Genomic DNA, 15,126 nt, shown 5'->3' with positions numbered 1-15,126 from the left:
ATGCGCTCACAGATGCCTCTGTTCATGACCTTTGTGTCTACTCTTTCATGGCATTCCTCCTTAGAGAACTGAGGGCAAGCCAACCAGGGTGCTCAAGAGATCTCTGAATGAACATCATATACAGCAGGAATGCTGACTAGGAATCAGGGAGTAAACCAGCACCTCACATACATACACAAAAACACATCCTACATTGTTACCAGCCTGGGAGTAGGGAGAGATGACACAAAGAGAGGATTCTGCCTTTTGCCTTCATGGTTACCAACAGCCTTATTGGGAGTGAATTATTTCAGTCAATGAAACTACATGAGGAGGAAGAGTTAAATGCCATAGCCCTGATTGTCACATCTGCCATTACAATTAAAAGGCTGTATTAAGATCCATTCACAGATCTCCAGGATTTGGTCCACAGGCTATGGTAATAGCTGCCAAGACCAAATCTTAGTGCCCAGCTATGTGTGACATGGATGATGCATGACTGGATCTCCCTGTGTCTTCTTTAAAAGGTGGGGGAGGGGTGGAATTTAGTTCAAGACTGCATTGCCAAGATTGACTAATCACCTTAAGTACCATTTGGTACCAATTGTTCCCCCTCCCATAGAGCACCTACTGCAGCTGCAACTTCTAGGTACAATTTTTGCTGGGGAATGGTGTGAGGAGTAAGGATTAAACACATTCTCTTGCTGTAGTCCCAAACTAAATTGCCTTTGTACTAAAGAAAACAGTGAAAGAACTGATCACAGATCTATCACCTAATGCATACTTCAGCCCCAAAATAGAAGTTAACATCAGCATGCAGGGCTAGCTGATAGATTCAGGGCTGACTTTCAGGATCAGAATTCAGGATTAGAGCCAACAATGGTTTGGTCTATTTTAACCTCCTTCAACATATACAAAAGCCAGAAATGTGACTTGTTGCAAATGGAATCTATTACCTCTTTATTTTATTTCTCAAACAGCGTGCTTAGGACCACCTGAGTTTAAGATTTCTGCTTGCTCAAACTGTGTTAATGTGACAGTGAAAATTCTATCTTCATTACTTAATATATATAAAAAAATTGATTATACGATAAAACTGAAAACTGTGGATATTGAAGAACAGGTAAGTGGTTTTTAAAAATATTTATATATCATCTTTCACCTGAGCATCTTAGGACCCAAGGTTAGCAATAACAATGTAAAATATGTTTATAATACAAATATTAAAAACAAAGATATACAAACATTTAAAGAAGTCTAAAAACACCAGATGCTCTCCACAGTGTTATTCTCCTTCTTCCCATGCTTGAACTACTCCAAAAGTTCTCTGGAACAGCTCCTTTGCTCAACCTTTCTGAAAAGGCAGGAGATCAGAAGCCCACTAACCTCTTCTGGGAGGCTCTTCAAGAGGCAAATGGGGTATCCACTGAAAATGCTTGGGCCTGGACTACCACACAGAAGCATAGAGGAAGAGGCCCCAGCTCATTAAGAGCTTTAAATATGTTCACCAACACCTTCAATTGAATCCAAAAACTAATCAGCCACCAGTAAAGGGACCTCTGAATAGCAGTGATGTAGTCCCACCAGTTAGCCCCACATAACAAATGGGCTGTAGAATTTTAATTTAAAAATCATGACTGAACTCTATTGTCTTTTCAACTATAGCATGTTTTATAATTTATGGTACCACCCTTTGATCCATGGACCTGTTTGCTCCAGTATACATATGGAGCCCCTACATGGATGGGTCTCCCTATTCTTTGCAATGGTTGGGGCAGCTCAGTATGTGCAGCCTTTAGTACTAAAGTGAAAGGTGAAATCTAGATTGACAAGGAAGATCCCATTTCCTTCAGAGCTCCTGCTGGAGCAAGAAGTATATGCTTAATAATTTAACAGCACAATTCCTATGCCAGCGCTCAAGTGCATGTTCTGAGATTTATCTTAAACTGACAGAAAGTGATTCTATATTGCCATCATACCACTGTTGCAGCACATGCAAAGGATAAACTTGTATAATGTAATAAACTTGTTAAACTGCCCTATACTGAATCAAAGCACTGCTTCATCTAGCTAATCTACTGTGCCTAACAGTAGCACTCCATGATCATAGACTGTTAATATCTGCTACCTGAGGTCATTGAACTGGAGATGCAAGGCACTGAGACTGGGTACTTCTGCATGCAAAACAGGTGTTGTACCACTAAGTCCTGATCATAAGGGTAATCATAATGTTTATTACAGTCATAAGACCAGCATATAAAAAATATATAATTGTTTGAAATAGAATACAGGACTTGATGGGCCATTGGTCTGATCCATTTTGGTCCTCTTATGATCATTTGTTATGAATGCTCAGTCTCAGTGCTAAACTTAGGGCATTGTGTCTCTGGTCCTACATTTTTTTTTCAGTGATTTTTGCAAAGGCAGAGCCTGGGGTCTTATCAAAGACAAGAATGATGTGGGGGAAGGATGGAAACTAAAACCTTTTTGGTGTAGTGGTTAAGTGTGCGGACTCTTATCTGGGAGAACCAGGTTTGATTCCGCACTCCTCCACTTGCGCCTGCTGGAATGGCCTTGGATCAGCCATAGTTATCACAGTGCTTGTCCTGAAACGGCAGCTTCTGGGAGAGCTCTATCAGCCCCACCCACCTCACAGGGTGTCTGTTGTAGGGGAGGAAGATAAAGGAGATTGTGAGCCACTCTGAGACTCTTGAGTGGAGGGTGGAATATCAATCCAATGTCGTCTTTTTCTTCCTTCTTTGCCTCACTAGCCAAAACCACCCCAAACTACTTTTTACTCTTGTGAGTGAAAACTTACAAGTAGAATCATTTTCCCCCAGTGTTGATGCTGTTTTGGGTCTCCCTTCTCCCAAGTGAGACAAAGATAGGAGTTGAAAGAGTTCAGATTCCCCTCTCTGGCCATACAGTTTTCCATGATCAAACTCCCCCAAAGCCTGTTTTCCAAAAGAAAAAACTGTGATTTAAAATACACAGGGCAGGAGGCATGGATGTGTAACTGAGCCCTGATTAGGGAAGGTAGTTTGATAAGCCCCTGTACTGAGTTTATGGCTGAGATGTAAACACAATTGGGGACTTTCCTGCTCATACTTAGTAGCAGTGCATTTCACACATTAATATCTGCCTTTAACAGCACACTTGATGCAATGTTTAAATTAAATTATCTTTCTTTACAGGATATTGAAAACTCTAGTACAACAGAAATAGAGAGTTTTTACAATGTTTTTGAAGGTTTGCATCAAAACAAAAATTATTGTGTTTCCGTTGATATGCGCTCTTCTGTAAATCAAATGTGCGTTCCATCTCCCTGGAAATGCATTATGACCATCTCCAAGGATAAATCAGGTACCTTGAGTTATGGTGGGATGGCAGTATTTGTTGGTGATCTATTTACTGTGGAGAGGGATATCCTGAAAATGGCTTTTTAAAAGGGTTTTAAGTAACATAAACACTTTCTTTTGAATTAATTGGTCTAAACCAAAAATATGATACCTTGTAAGAACCCTCAAATACAATGTTTCTAACCAAGTATCTTTTAAACCTACAGATTATATTATCCCGGTCGTATGTGGCATATTTGTCTCACTAGCAGTTGGAATGATTGTGTGGTTACGATACTACATGGGAGGCTATGGTGATTTAAAAGAAAGACCCGCACTTTTGGTATGTACACTTTGAAAACTTCAGTTTACTGTTCATCAAATGGACATTGTTCAGTTGATGAAAAAGGACGGAGTTCAGCTCTGCAGTGGTAAGGCAGAATCAAGGAAACATGGTCTTGTGACTGTGAAACGCACTGAAGTGTCAAACCATTTCATTCCCTTAACCCTTATTGATTTACATTGGTATGCATTTCGCACTGTCATTGAACCAGGGCAATCCTAATCCATTCCACCCTTTTAAAACCATTGAAGTTAGTGAGCCTAACAAAATGCAACTGTGTACAGGATCATACTATAAAATAGCTTCACTGAAGTATAAGAAGTGGCCAGTCCTAATTTCCCTCTAGAACAGTAACAGCTAGAACCCTTCCTCTCCTAGTCATCCTGAACCAGTGTCATCCTGATCCAGAGATATTTCATCTCCTGTCACCTTTCCCCCAGGATGTCACCTTTTTTGATTTTAAGCACCAACAGCCTAGTTCGTTCTTGGGACAAGTGAAGGCTGTCTCTTTTACACAGGACCTGCTTGTTCCAAAAAGCATCCCAGTGTCTAATAAACTTAAACCTCTTCCTTCTTACACCATCATCTCATCCACTGATTGAGACTTCTAATTGGTGCCTGTCAAGCTGCCCCTGCACATCAACAGGCATTTCCTCAAGTTCATGTTTGGCTTCCTGCACTGTTGGATTCTGAAAGCTGCCTTAGTACCCCACACACATGCATGAAGCTGCTCTCCACATAAGACCAGGGAACCACCATTTCAAAGAGAAAAGAAAGTGTAATGCAATCTAGCCTTAAGAGGATGTTCAGGGTTTGTTTTATTTTTTCATTGTACCACTATGAATAAACTTCTCTCTATTTTTTATTTTATTAAATGCATTTTAAATATGTGATGCCACTTCATCCTGCAGCCAGTGCCATTTAGTTATTTAGGATTCTAGACCGCCCTTTCCTGCAAACAAGACCCAGAGCAGCACACTACAACTAAAGAACATTCATATATTAATTCATAATTAAAAATAGTAAAGATATAATAAATTAATCTAAGTGGGTTGTACTAAAGATTCCAAGTGTGCCACTGCCTCACAGGAGGTTGGGGGGTGGGTAGGGGAGAGAGGCAATAGACAGGAGTGGCAGGCAGATGGAAAATCGTTGCTATCCTCAGCCAAATGCCTGGTGGAACTCATTTACTTTACAGGCCCTGTGGAACTGCATTTTCCCACAGAGCATGTTGTTGTTGTTGTTATATAATATAGGGCTCCAGGCAGCAAACAACAAGAACAGAATACAATAAATAGTAGAAATCAAGGCAACATTAAAATCCTTAAAAACAACAACTATAAATCTATGCTGTATCCAACATAGTGGGTAAAATTTCCAGTTCCAGCTTCCACAGGCCCCCAAGATGGAGTGGGGGGGGGGGTAAGAGAGTGCCATACTGTCACTGTACTCAAGCAAATGCCTGGTGAAACATCACTGCTTTTCAGGGTCTGCAAAAGGATAATAAATCCTTCAGGGCGCAGATATTGAGGAAGAGAGTTCCATCAGGTAGGGGCCAGGGAAGAACATTAGGAAAAACTTCTTGACAGTTAGAGTGGTTCCTTAGTGGAACAGGCTTCCTCAGGAGGTGGTGGGCTCTCCTTCCTTGGAGGTTTTTAAGCAGAGGCTAGATGGTCATCTGACAACAATGCTGATTCTGTGAATTAGGCAGATCATGAGAAGGAGGGCAGGAAGGGTTGCATCAGTGCTTAATTCTCATTACCCTTTCTTACACATCCAGGGAAATGCTAATTGCCATTTTGGGGTCAGTCACTTTGGGACTAGATGACCCTAGAGGTCCATTCCAACTCTATGATTCTATGATTCACACATAAACTGATAAGACCACCATTTCAGAGGAAAAAGAAAGTGTAATGCAATCTAGCCTTAGGAGGATGTTCAGGTTTTTTTCCCCATTGTATCACTATGGATAAATGTCCTCTATTTTTAATTTTAATAAATATATTTTAAATGTGTTATGCCATATGATTGGCAGAGGGTTCCACCAGGTTGGATAGCTAGATGGTAGTCAAAGCAGTAGCAGACCCTCCAGGGGTTACAAATAGGATTGAAATGGGATGCTGTTAAGATTAAAATGCTAAAAAACTACTGATAAAATTCTTGTAAACAGGAGCTTCTGCTCAGAACTCTCGCCACAGTGCCATCTTGGAACAAATGCATTAAAGCATACAGTAAAACCATAAAGATGAAGTTTTCATTTTAAGAGTAGCAACTGAAGATGTTTATCCCATGCTTCCTTCAAGGAGGTTGGGCCAATGTACTTTTTCCATTTTATCTTTACAGCAGTCCTGAGGGTAAGCTCTCTTATCGTAGCTCAGTATTCTGACCACTTCATCACTGGCTTTCGGTCTCAAACTGCACTATTAAAAGTCCCAGAAACCTCTGTTAAATGCTAGTTCAAAGAGAAAGAAACAAAAAAACTTAACATCCTCTGTAGGAAAATTTGAGTGTGTCAGAAGCACATTGAAAAGCTGTCGCTGTTAGCCTACCATCCTCGCCTGGCAATGTGATTGTGCCTATTGCAGAGCTAGACAGTTTTACTCAGCAGCTGCATAGATGTGACAGATTTATGTCCATGGCATTTGAACTCACAGGGCAAAGCAAAACCACATATTAGCTAGCTATGAATTCTCCATGGAAGCTCAATTTGGAAGTGCCACAGGGGCTGAATTTGGATTGGAATCATAGTGCAGGGGCCCCTCAAAAGCCATTTCTGGTTAGGAAAATGGCACAGGGAAAGGTAGGAACTGCTACCCACACCACAGCTGTTCATCAGGCTAAAGGCTTTTCAGAGCTTTTCTTTATACCTGTTTCCTGAGAAAATGTAATAGGCAGAGTCTGCTATGTGCAACAGAGGCTGGTTTTATTTGGGGTTTTCCAAGTGTTTTCCCCCACACACACCCATTTCTCCACCTTCCCTCCAGTAAGCTTTTTTGCTTTTAAAAAACATAGCTAATAGAAATCTTTCTGTAGCAATAACAACAACAACAACAAATTTTATTTGTATCCCGCCCTCCCCGCCGGAGCAGGCTCAGGGCGGCTAACATCATGGTTCAGAATTAAATTATACAAGTAAATAAAAACTACATTAAACATTATCAGCATTTAATTAAAATCTGGTTAAGCTTTAAAATTAAGTTAATTTTTTAAAAGTGCTAGTGCTATGTTTACTTTTTCTGATGGCGGTTTCCTTCGCAATTTCCATTTTCATCAGGGAAAGCCAGTCTGAAGAGGAAGGTCTTGCAGGCCCTGTGGAACTGTTCTAGGTCCCGCAGGGCCCGCATTTCCTCTGGGAGTTGGTTCCATAGGCTCGGGGCTACAGAGGAGAAGGCCCGGTTACGGGTGCTTTGCAGCTTCACCTCTCTCGGTCCGGGGATAGTCAGCAGGTTTTTCCCGGCTGACCTCAGTGCTCTCTGGGGTTCATATGATGGGGGAAAGGGGTGGCAAATGCAAAGGGAAATAACATCAGATTTAGCTCTGAATGCCCTGACCCTGGATAGCCCAGACTAATGAGATCAGATATCAGAAGCTATGCAGGGTTGGCCCTGGCTAGTATTTAGCTGAGAGACTACCAGGGTTATGATATGAAGGCTTACCTTGAAAACTCAATGAGGTTGCCATAAATCAGATGTGACTTGATGGTTTTAAAATGGCTCTGAAGATGGGTGGGAAATCTTTTTGTTTTGTTCAGTAGCACAGTCGAGTCCGACTCTTTGGTCCTAAAACTTGACTTCAGTACTGTCTTCCCACAAAGATCATACAAAAGCAGGTTTGGGTCAACCCACAGCAGAGTCAGTGAGATCCCAGAAGGTGGCCAAATTGCCAATGTCATGCAGAAATCCAAACAAAACCCACTGCTGCTGTAGCAGAGGGCAGAAGCTCAGAGTAGGAACTCTGTGCGGAAGCAACCTCAGGCTGCAAACATAATGACATTTTCTTGGGAGTAGATCCCATGGAATAAAATGGGACACTTCTGAATAGAACCGCTTAGGGTGGCTCTTCGTGTGCACTTTCTTTGGCCTTAAGCACTCTGAATAATATGGAGCTTACTTTTGAGTACACATTCTCAGGATTGCTTCCTCAGTGTCATTTCCGTAGCTCTTTTTAAAAAAAACTCCATACACTCACTGCATTGATGTGCCAGAAGTTCCCTTGAAGCAAGAATGGTGATGTACTGAAGAGAGTGGAGGAAGTTTATTGCATCCCAAGGCAAAGCAGATTTAGATTTAAAGAAATATTTTAAAAGACATAGTTTAGCATAGAAAAAAGATAGAATTATATGCTGCCAGATGTTTATTTAACTGGGTACCAATATTTGAATTTACAAAACTGAAATGAAATATATGTTCTCACAGTAGAAAATTATGTTTTCCCCCAGTGGAAGAAGTAACTGTTGAACCAAGGCAAAGATCAAAGCAATAGAAAGTAAGTAGTAGAAAGAAAGTGGTAGTAAAGCAAGCACTGTCACTTATCAGCAGTTCCAACTGAGTTGGAAGGTATCATCATAGGCAAGAGACTCATTCTTACAAAATGGACCCGAAGGCTTCGCAAGAAATATTTTTACAAAACTGGATAATCAACCAGAAAACTGTCTTAAGAACCATGAAATTTTTAAAAACCACCCACTTGGGAAAATTATCAGGGTTCCAGAAGTGTCAGCATTAACTCTCAAATATCTAGTGAAAGGCCATTGTATAGGTAGTGATCAACCCAGATATTCCAGCAGTGATAGACATTAGAAAGGGCTCACTAGAAGAGGTTGTCCTCTTGGGGTAAATGGTTACTCCAAGAACCATTTTTAATTCATGCAATTTATTTTGTATTAACGTATATTTTATGCATTGAGTCATTCCCTGCGGTAGAATTTGTGCTCTGGAGAACAGTTTAAACTTTAAACAAGGTCTAGTTTACTACACCAACAACAGATGAGGGTATAAAACTGATCCTGGACTTTCTGCCACTTCGAATTGCAAGCTGGACTATCTAATGGATTCCCTTTGGGGGGGGGGAAGTCTCCTGCATATACTGAACTTGAGAAGGTCAGGCTAAAGCTCTCCTTCCACTATCCCATTTTCTGCATTCAAGGTGGTATAGAAAAGCTCACAGGTTTTGGCCCTCCACATCTGCAGTCAAAAGTGCCACTCTCCAGGCACTCATTGCCACCTCATCTGCTACATGTGTGAACTGCTAAGCACGTAACTTCTTCATTAGAGCTGAAAGAACAAAACTGTAAAGAGTCTTTCCATTTGCTTTGCATTTCTGACTCCCAAAAAAATAATATACATAAATTAATTACTAATTAAAGCCATTTAGAGCTGAAGCCAGAATAACCCATCCTGCTAATTTGATTTGAATTACTGAAAGTAAAATTGTTGAATGCATTTTATTTATTAACATAACTGTTTATTTCATTTATAGTCCATCTGCCCCTCTAAGACTCAAGGCAGATTACACAGTTTAAAACAATGCAATAAAAACAGTATGGTACATATGAGCAATGCATACAACTGGATTACAAAATGATAAAAATATTATTTAAGGCAATACTGAAAGTAAGGAATGGATTAAGTAGTGCAGCAGAATACAGAGTACATTTGAAGCAAGAAAAATTTATTATTGTATGTAAAATACTTATTTTCAACAGTTTCTCCATAGATAAGTATGTAACAGTCTATGCAGTTACTTTTGTCTAATCCTGTTGAAATTAATGGTCTCTCCATTAACTTTGTGTAGGATTACATTCTAATGTTAGTATTGTGTGCATACTTTTAAGTCACATTTTGTTACAGAAAATAAGTAAACATGGCTGTTATGATTCTGAAAGAAGGCATATGCCTATTGTAGTGAAACTAAGAGATTTATATAGGGCAATTATATGCATGCTTATTTATAAATAAATCACAGTAAATTTAATGGTATTTATTTCCAAGTAAAGGGATGTAGGATTGCAGCCCTAGTCATTCAGCCCCATCCATCATTGTCCTGTGCAAGGTTAGCCCTGCCTACATGATACCTGGGTTTTTTGAGAGTTAAGGGCAATAGATAAAAACAAGAGAGGAAGAAGACATCACCTCCACATCTTCACTTCCTCCTGTCTTGCTGTTCCCCACACCCATTTCTGCTCTTTCTCCCCCTGCCTGCCATTCTTCATTTGGACTTTCGTAGCTTCCAAAGGATCGGGTGAGAAAGTGTGCAGGATGCAGAATGAAAAATGTGTCCTGCCACACTCTGCTGTAAGCTGCTGTAGCTGGTGCTGTGGGTCATCTAATGGTGTTGGGTTGGAGGGAAAAGAACCATAGCCCTAGACATCCCATCAGTGAAGAGGTTTGGAGAGAAGATGATGGGGAGAGGGAGAAGGAAAGAAGGGAAAGGGCAGGGGTTAGAGAGCCTTTTGCTTTCCCAACTCTCAACTGCTTGCCTGCCTCTTGGAGTAGCAATCTGTGTGTGTGTGTTCTTCCCCCTTCACCTCAACCACCTTCTCTCTCATCAGCACGGTCTCTTTTTCTCCCTCTCCCACCCCCTTCTCTTTACTGGTTTCTCCCCATCCCCTCAGGCTGCTGCCACTGTGCTGTGGCTTTTCTTACTAGGGTTTAGGGTTGCCAGGTCCTTCTTCGTCACCAGCAGTGGATTCTGGGGGGTGTTTCTGGAAGGAGCGGTGACCGGTGCCCTGCACACCTGAACTCCAAGCAGCAAATTTGTCCCTTGGAGTTCAGGTGTGTGGCCAGCAGCTGCCCTCCTCCTTCCTCTCCTGCAAGATTTAAAGGACCTTCCAACTGATTGGCAGGCCACATGCTCCTGCAGATCAGCTGGAAGGCCCTTTAAATCTTGCAAGAGGGGAGGGAGAGGGGTAACTGCTGGTGGCCACTGTTGGGGGTGAGGCTTTCCCCAATGGCCAGCTGGCCAATGGTGGACAGGAGGCCATGAAATCGGGATTCTCTGCCACCACTTGGGACTGGCATCCCTACCAGAGTTGCCATGTAATGGCAGCTGGAAAACATATTGCCCAGAGGAGACCCATGAAACTTGTGGGGGATCCCATACTTGCCCCCTGTCTTTCACCTGGTCTCTCACTCCTCTCTCCCACATGCACAGGGACTTCAGAGAAACCCATGGGGGTTGAGGAACCTGCACACGCACGCATAAGGGAAGGGACAGTGGCTCAGTGGTAGAGTATCTGCTTTGCAAGCAGAAGGTCCCAGGTTCAATCCCCAGCATCTCCAACTAAAAGGGTCCAGGCAAATAGGTGTGAAAAACCTTAGCTTGAGACCCTGGAGAGCCTCTGCCAGTCTGCGTAGACAGTACTGACTGATGGACCAAGGGTCTGATTCAGTATAAGGCAGTTTCATATGTTCACACACACATGGCTTTCCTTCCTTGTCCCCTCCTTCTCTGGCCTCCTGCCTGTCCTTTTCCCCATCATTCTGCCTCCTTTGAAGGGAAGATGAGGGTTTGAGAAACCTCCTTTCTGCTCCCATGCTGCTCTGCCCACCTACTAGGATTGCCAGCTTCCATATGGGCCTGAAGATCTCCTAGAATTACAGTTGATTTTCTAACAACAGATATCGGTTCCCCTGGAGAAAATGAAAACTCTGGAGGGTAAACTCTATGGCATAATGTCCCCACATAGCTTCCTCCTTTCCCCAAACATTACTTCCCTGGTACCTCTGCAAATGTCAAGGAACTTCCCAAACCAGAGTTGGCAACCCTACCATCCACCATCCTCCCCAGCACTCTGACCTTCTAGCCATCTCCCTCCCTGACACTCTGCCTGCCCTCCACTTACTCCCCTGCTGCTCTGTTGTCCTATTCCACTGCCCCACCATTCTTCTGCCTACCCAGCCATGGGGAGCAGTAGAAGTGGCAGCTCCCACTCTCCTTTTCCTGTTCACATACAGCCCTGCCTCCTTTGGTTCTCTTGACAAACCAGTGGAGGTGCATTATTTGTGCTTGCACAAACAACACTTGTCCATTTGGGGGGATTTTAACCCCCTCCTTTTTAACTTTTCATATTTTTCGGCAAGGCAGGGGGGAGGGCCTCAAGTTTTCTGGAAAATCTCCCTTTGTTTCTACATGGCCCTGATCTACAGATCTAAGCATCTTGCAGATAGGTCTATGCACATTTTTAAATATATATTTGGCCAGAAGAACTTGCAGGGGGGACATCTTATTGTCCTCCCCTCCACTATTATCTCTACCTTCCCTGAAAGCCCCCATAGTATCTCCCCTTTCCCTGCTTTCTCCTCTCCTTTCCACCAACCAGCCAAATCTGCCCCTCTCCCTCCTTCCCTCCCCCTGACAGCCTCTGCTCAGAAAATCTGTGGCTGAACTGTGTGGTGCTGGCCACCAAGCTGGACGCACTTGCCCAGTGCTGGCTAGTGGGAAACTCATAAGGACTTTCAAAGGGAAATTTACATTTCCTTTTATTCCCCCCTCCCCTTGCTATTTCATCTTTCTTCCTGGCAACCTTCATATCCTCACCTTTCTCTGCTTCCTGCTGTCCCACCCACCAACAAGCCTACCATTTATCTGCCCCCATATTAGTCTATATTTATTATTTACTTCCTTTGTATCCCAACTTTCTCCGCAATGGGGACCAAAATCAGCTGATAAAATTCTCCTCTCCATTTTATCCTCAAAACAACCCAGTGAGGTAGGTTAACCGAGGCTGTGTGACCGCTGAAGTAAGCTTCCATGGCAGAGCGGGGATTTAAATCTGGTTCTCCCATATCCTGGTCTGAAATTCTAACTACTACACTACATTGGCTTTCACAGAGTGACTGCTGTTTAACAGCATCAAGCAGCCAGTCCTGGTTGAGTCATGCAAGGCGTGTGGTATTAGTTCAACTGGTGGTTGCTGTTGGGCTTAACCATGATGAGTCCTCCCTCTAAGGCCAGAAGGACTCTGGAAAGGGCCCCGGTGTTCCTGCCTTTTACTGACAGAAAGGAAGGCTTGAAAGCTAACAATACTTTTGTGGCTGCCTAGCAGCCCCCCCCCCCACAGTGGCCATTGGGAAGACATTCGTTTTAGGAGTAGGTTTAATCACTTAATATGTGTGTGTATCTCTCTGTATTAATACTAGATTTCTGTATTAATACTATCTCTCTCTGTATTAATACTAGATTTCAATTTTTCCTGCAAACCTGGAGCACATTTCAGATTTGTAGAAAGATCTGCTTGTTACCCCCTCTCACGTCTGGGTCTCCCAGCTAACTCCCCCAATAAACTCAGGAGATCCTCACAACCATTTGTGGTAACAATGTCCATGGGTGCAGTCTTTGGATTTAAGTATAAACAGATCTGGCAAAGTTGAGTATTAGCTATATTGACAAGCAGGGGACCTGCAAGAACCCACTATTTTGTTTTTCACTTCTCCCCCTTTCTTTTTGCTTCTTTTGCTCCTTCCTATTCCTTAGCCAACCTACCTGTTCTTCACCTTTACCTCCTTTTGCCATCCTCGCCTTAGTAAAACTCTGTGTGGTGCTGACTGCTGAGCCAGGCCTGGTTGCACAATAGGGAACCTACAAGGAATTGTAGGGGACACCTGAACTTTCCCTGTAACCCCTCTACCATTATTTCATCTTTTACTTCTCCTGGCAGCCCCCATATCCTAACCTTCCCTGGCTTCCTTCTTTCCTTCCCACTCACCAAACAACCTACCTTTTATGTGCCTCCCATCTTCAGCTATATTTTTTACTTTATTTGTACCCTACCTTTCTCCACAATGGGGACCCAAAGTAACTTACATTATTCTCATCATCATTTTATCCTCAAAACAACCTTGTGAGGCAAGTTGGGCTGAGAGTGTGTAATTGGCCTCCACATGCAAGAGGGGGATGCTTACAAAGAAGGTGAGCACACAAGGATTGCAACAAGCCTCAGTTAGCTCATTATAAGCATGTTTGTTTGTGATGTCTGAATATATTCCGAAGGTGTTTTTATTACACTCTAGCATGGTTTTGAAACTACCCCATGCATCTGTTCATAAATTCCAATCTTTTCTTTTCAGGAAGCCACACATAAATTAAACTATTCACTCTTTGAATCTCATCCTGAAGAAGTGTACACTATTCAGATGATCCAGGAGATGGAAAAAACATTTGGGAAAAACAGTTATGATGATGAAAGTGGTGATGAAAAAGATGCCAAATATATTAATCGTAGGGCCTTGGGCACAATTTCGAAATCCCATTCCAAGGACGACATAGAAGATACAGTATCTATAGGCTGTTCATCAACTGCAAGTGACTGTCAAACAGCTGAGGCAGAAAACTCTCAGTATGTTGTTAAGAAAGAAGACAGTGCAACAGACCAGATGTTTTATCCTTCTTCTGACATGAACTCCTCCATACCTGAGCCAGAGGGTGGTGGCTGTCTGAATATCAACTTAGATACTGTGAAGCTAGAAATATCCAATACAAATTGCAATGCTTTGGCAACACTAATGTCCTTTCAAGAAGACACATCAGACTTCCAGGAACCATGTGATCCTGATAACTCAGAACCAAATCACTTTCCTAGCATAGTGGATATGCAGAGGTATAGTATTCATGATGTATCACCTACATGGCAAAATTGTAGTGGTTCTGAAGAAGGTGAGTCATCAGATTCAGAAATAGTTGGTGAATACATGAGAAGATGAATTAATGGAGAGAAAGCTTACTGTTTGCTAACTACCTGACAGCTTACTCCAGTGTTAAAGATTGGTTAGTGCATGTTCTCATTGCTCTTAGTTGCATGAAAGTGTAACAGCGTGGTAACCATCTATAGTATAAAAATATCCCTAGTTGTCAAGTCTTGACAAGCTAGACCCCTTTGTGAAAGATGCAAAAAAAAATCCAGTTTCATGTATGACTTTGAATAGAATAGAAGAGCCCCATGGCTCCCCGTAAGAAGAGTCCCCCGTAAAAAGTCTGCCATGAAAACGTTGTGAAAGCAACGTTACCCCAGAGTCAGAAATGATTGGTGCTCGCACAGGGGACATTTCCTTTCTTTATTGAATAGAATAGAATAAATAGCAAAAGTACACAGGCCATGGTATCTTCAGATCTGATTTTACAACCAGTCTTGAGATTAGAATCATAGATTGAAAGGGAGCCCCAGGGCCATCTAGTCTAACCCCCTGCACAATGCAGGAAATTCACAAATACCTCCCTCTAAGTTCACAGGATCAGCATTGCTGCCAGATGGCCATTTAGCCTCCGTTTAAAAGCCTCCAAGGAAGGAGAGCTCACCACCTCCTGAGGAAGCCTGTTCTGCTGAAGAACCACTCTAAGTCAGGAAGTTCTTCCTAATTTTGAGCTGGAAACTCTTCTGACAATTTCAACCCATTAGTTCTAGTCCTACCTTCTGGGGCAACAGAAAACAATTCCGCACTGTCCTCTATATAACAGCCCTTCAAGTACTTG

At 42.4% G+C, this 15,126-nt stretch overlaps 1 protein-coding gene across 1 annotated transcript in view; it reads left to right on the top strand.

Annotated features, from left to right (window-relative positions):
• IFNAR2 (interferon alpha and beta receptor subunit 2) overlaps positions 1 to 14,724 on the top strand; it is a 38,386-nt gene extending 23,662 nt beyond the window's left edge. Inside the window, exons 5-8 of the mRNA XM_060235269.1 lie at positions 960 to 1,102; positions 3,174 to 3,342; positions 3,545 to 3,660; positions 13,728 to 14,724. Coding sequence (XP_060091252.1) covers positions 960 to 1,102; positions 3,174 to 3,342; positions 3,545 to 3,660; positions 13,728 to 14,360 — 1,061 coding nt within the window. The 3' untranslated portion in view covers positions 14,361 to 14,724. The remainder of the gene's footprint in view (positions 1 to 959; positions 1,103 to 3,173; positions 3,343 to 3,544; positions 3,661 to 13,727) is intronic.
• Positions 14,725 to 15,126: the final 402 nt, after the last annotated feature.

This window comes from Heteronotia binoei, chromosome 3 (assembly GCF_032191835.1).
Source record: "Heteronotia binoei isolate CCM8104 ecotype False Entrance Well chromosome 3, APGP_CSIRO_Hbin_v1, whole genome shotgun sequence".
In the NCBI taxonomy this organism is placed as follows: domain Eukaryota; kingdom Metazoa; phylum Chordata; class Lepidosauria; order Squamata; family Gekkonidae; genus Heteronotia; species Heteronotia binoei.
This window is presented reverse-complemented; position numbering and strand designations above follow the sequence as displayed.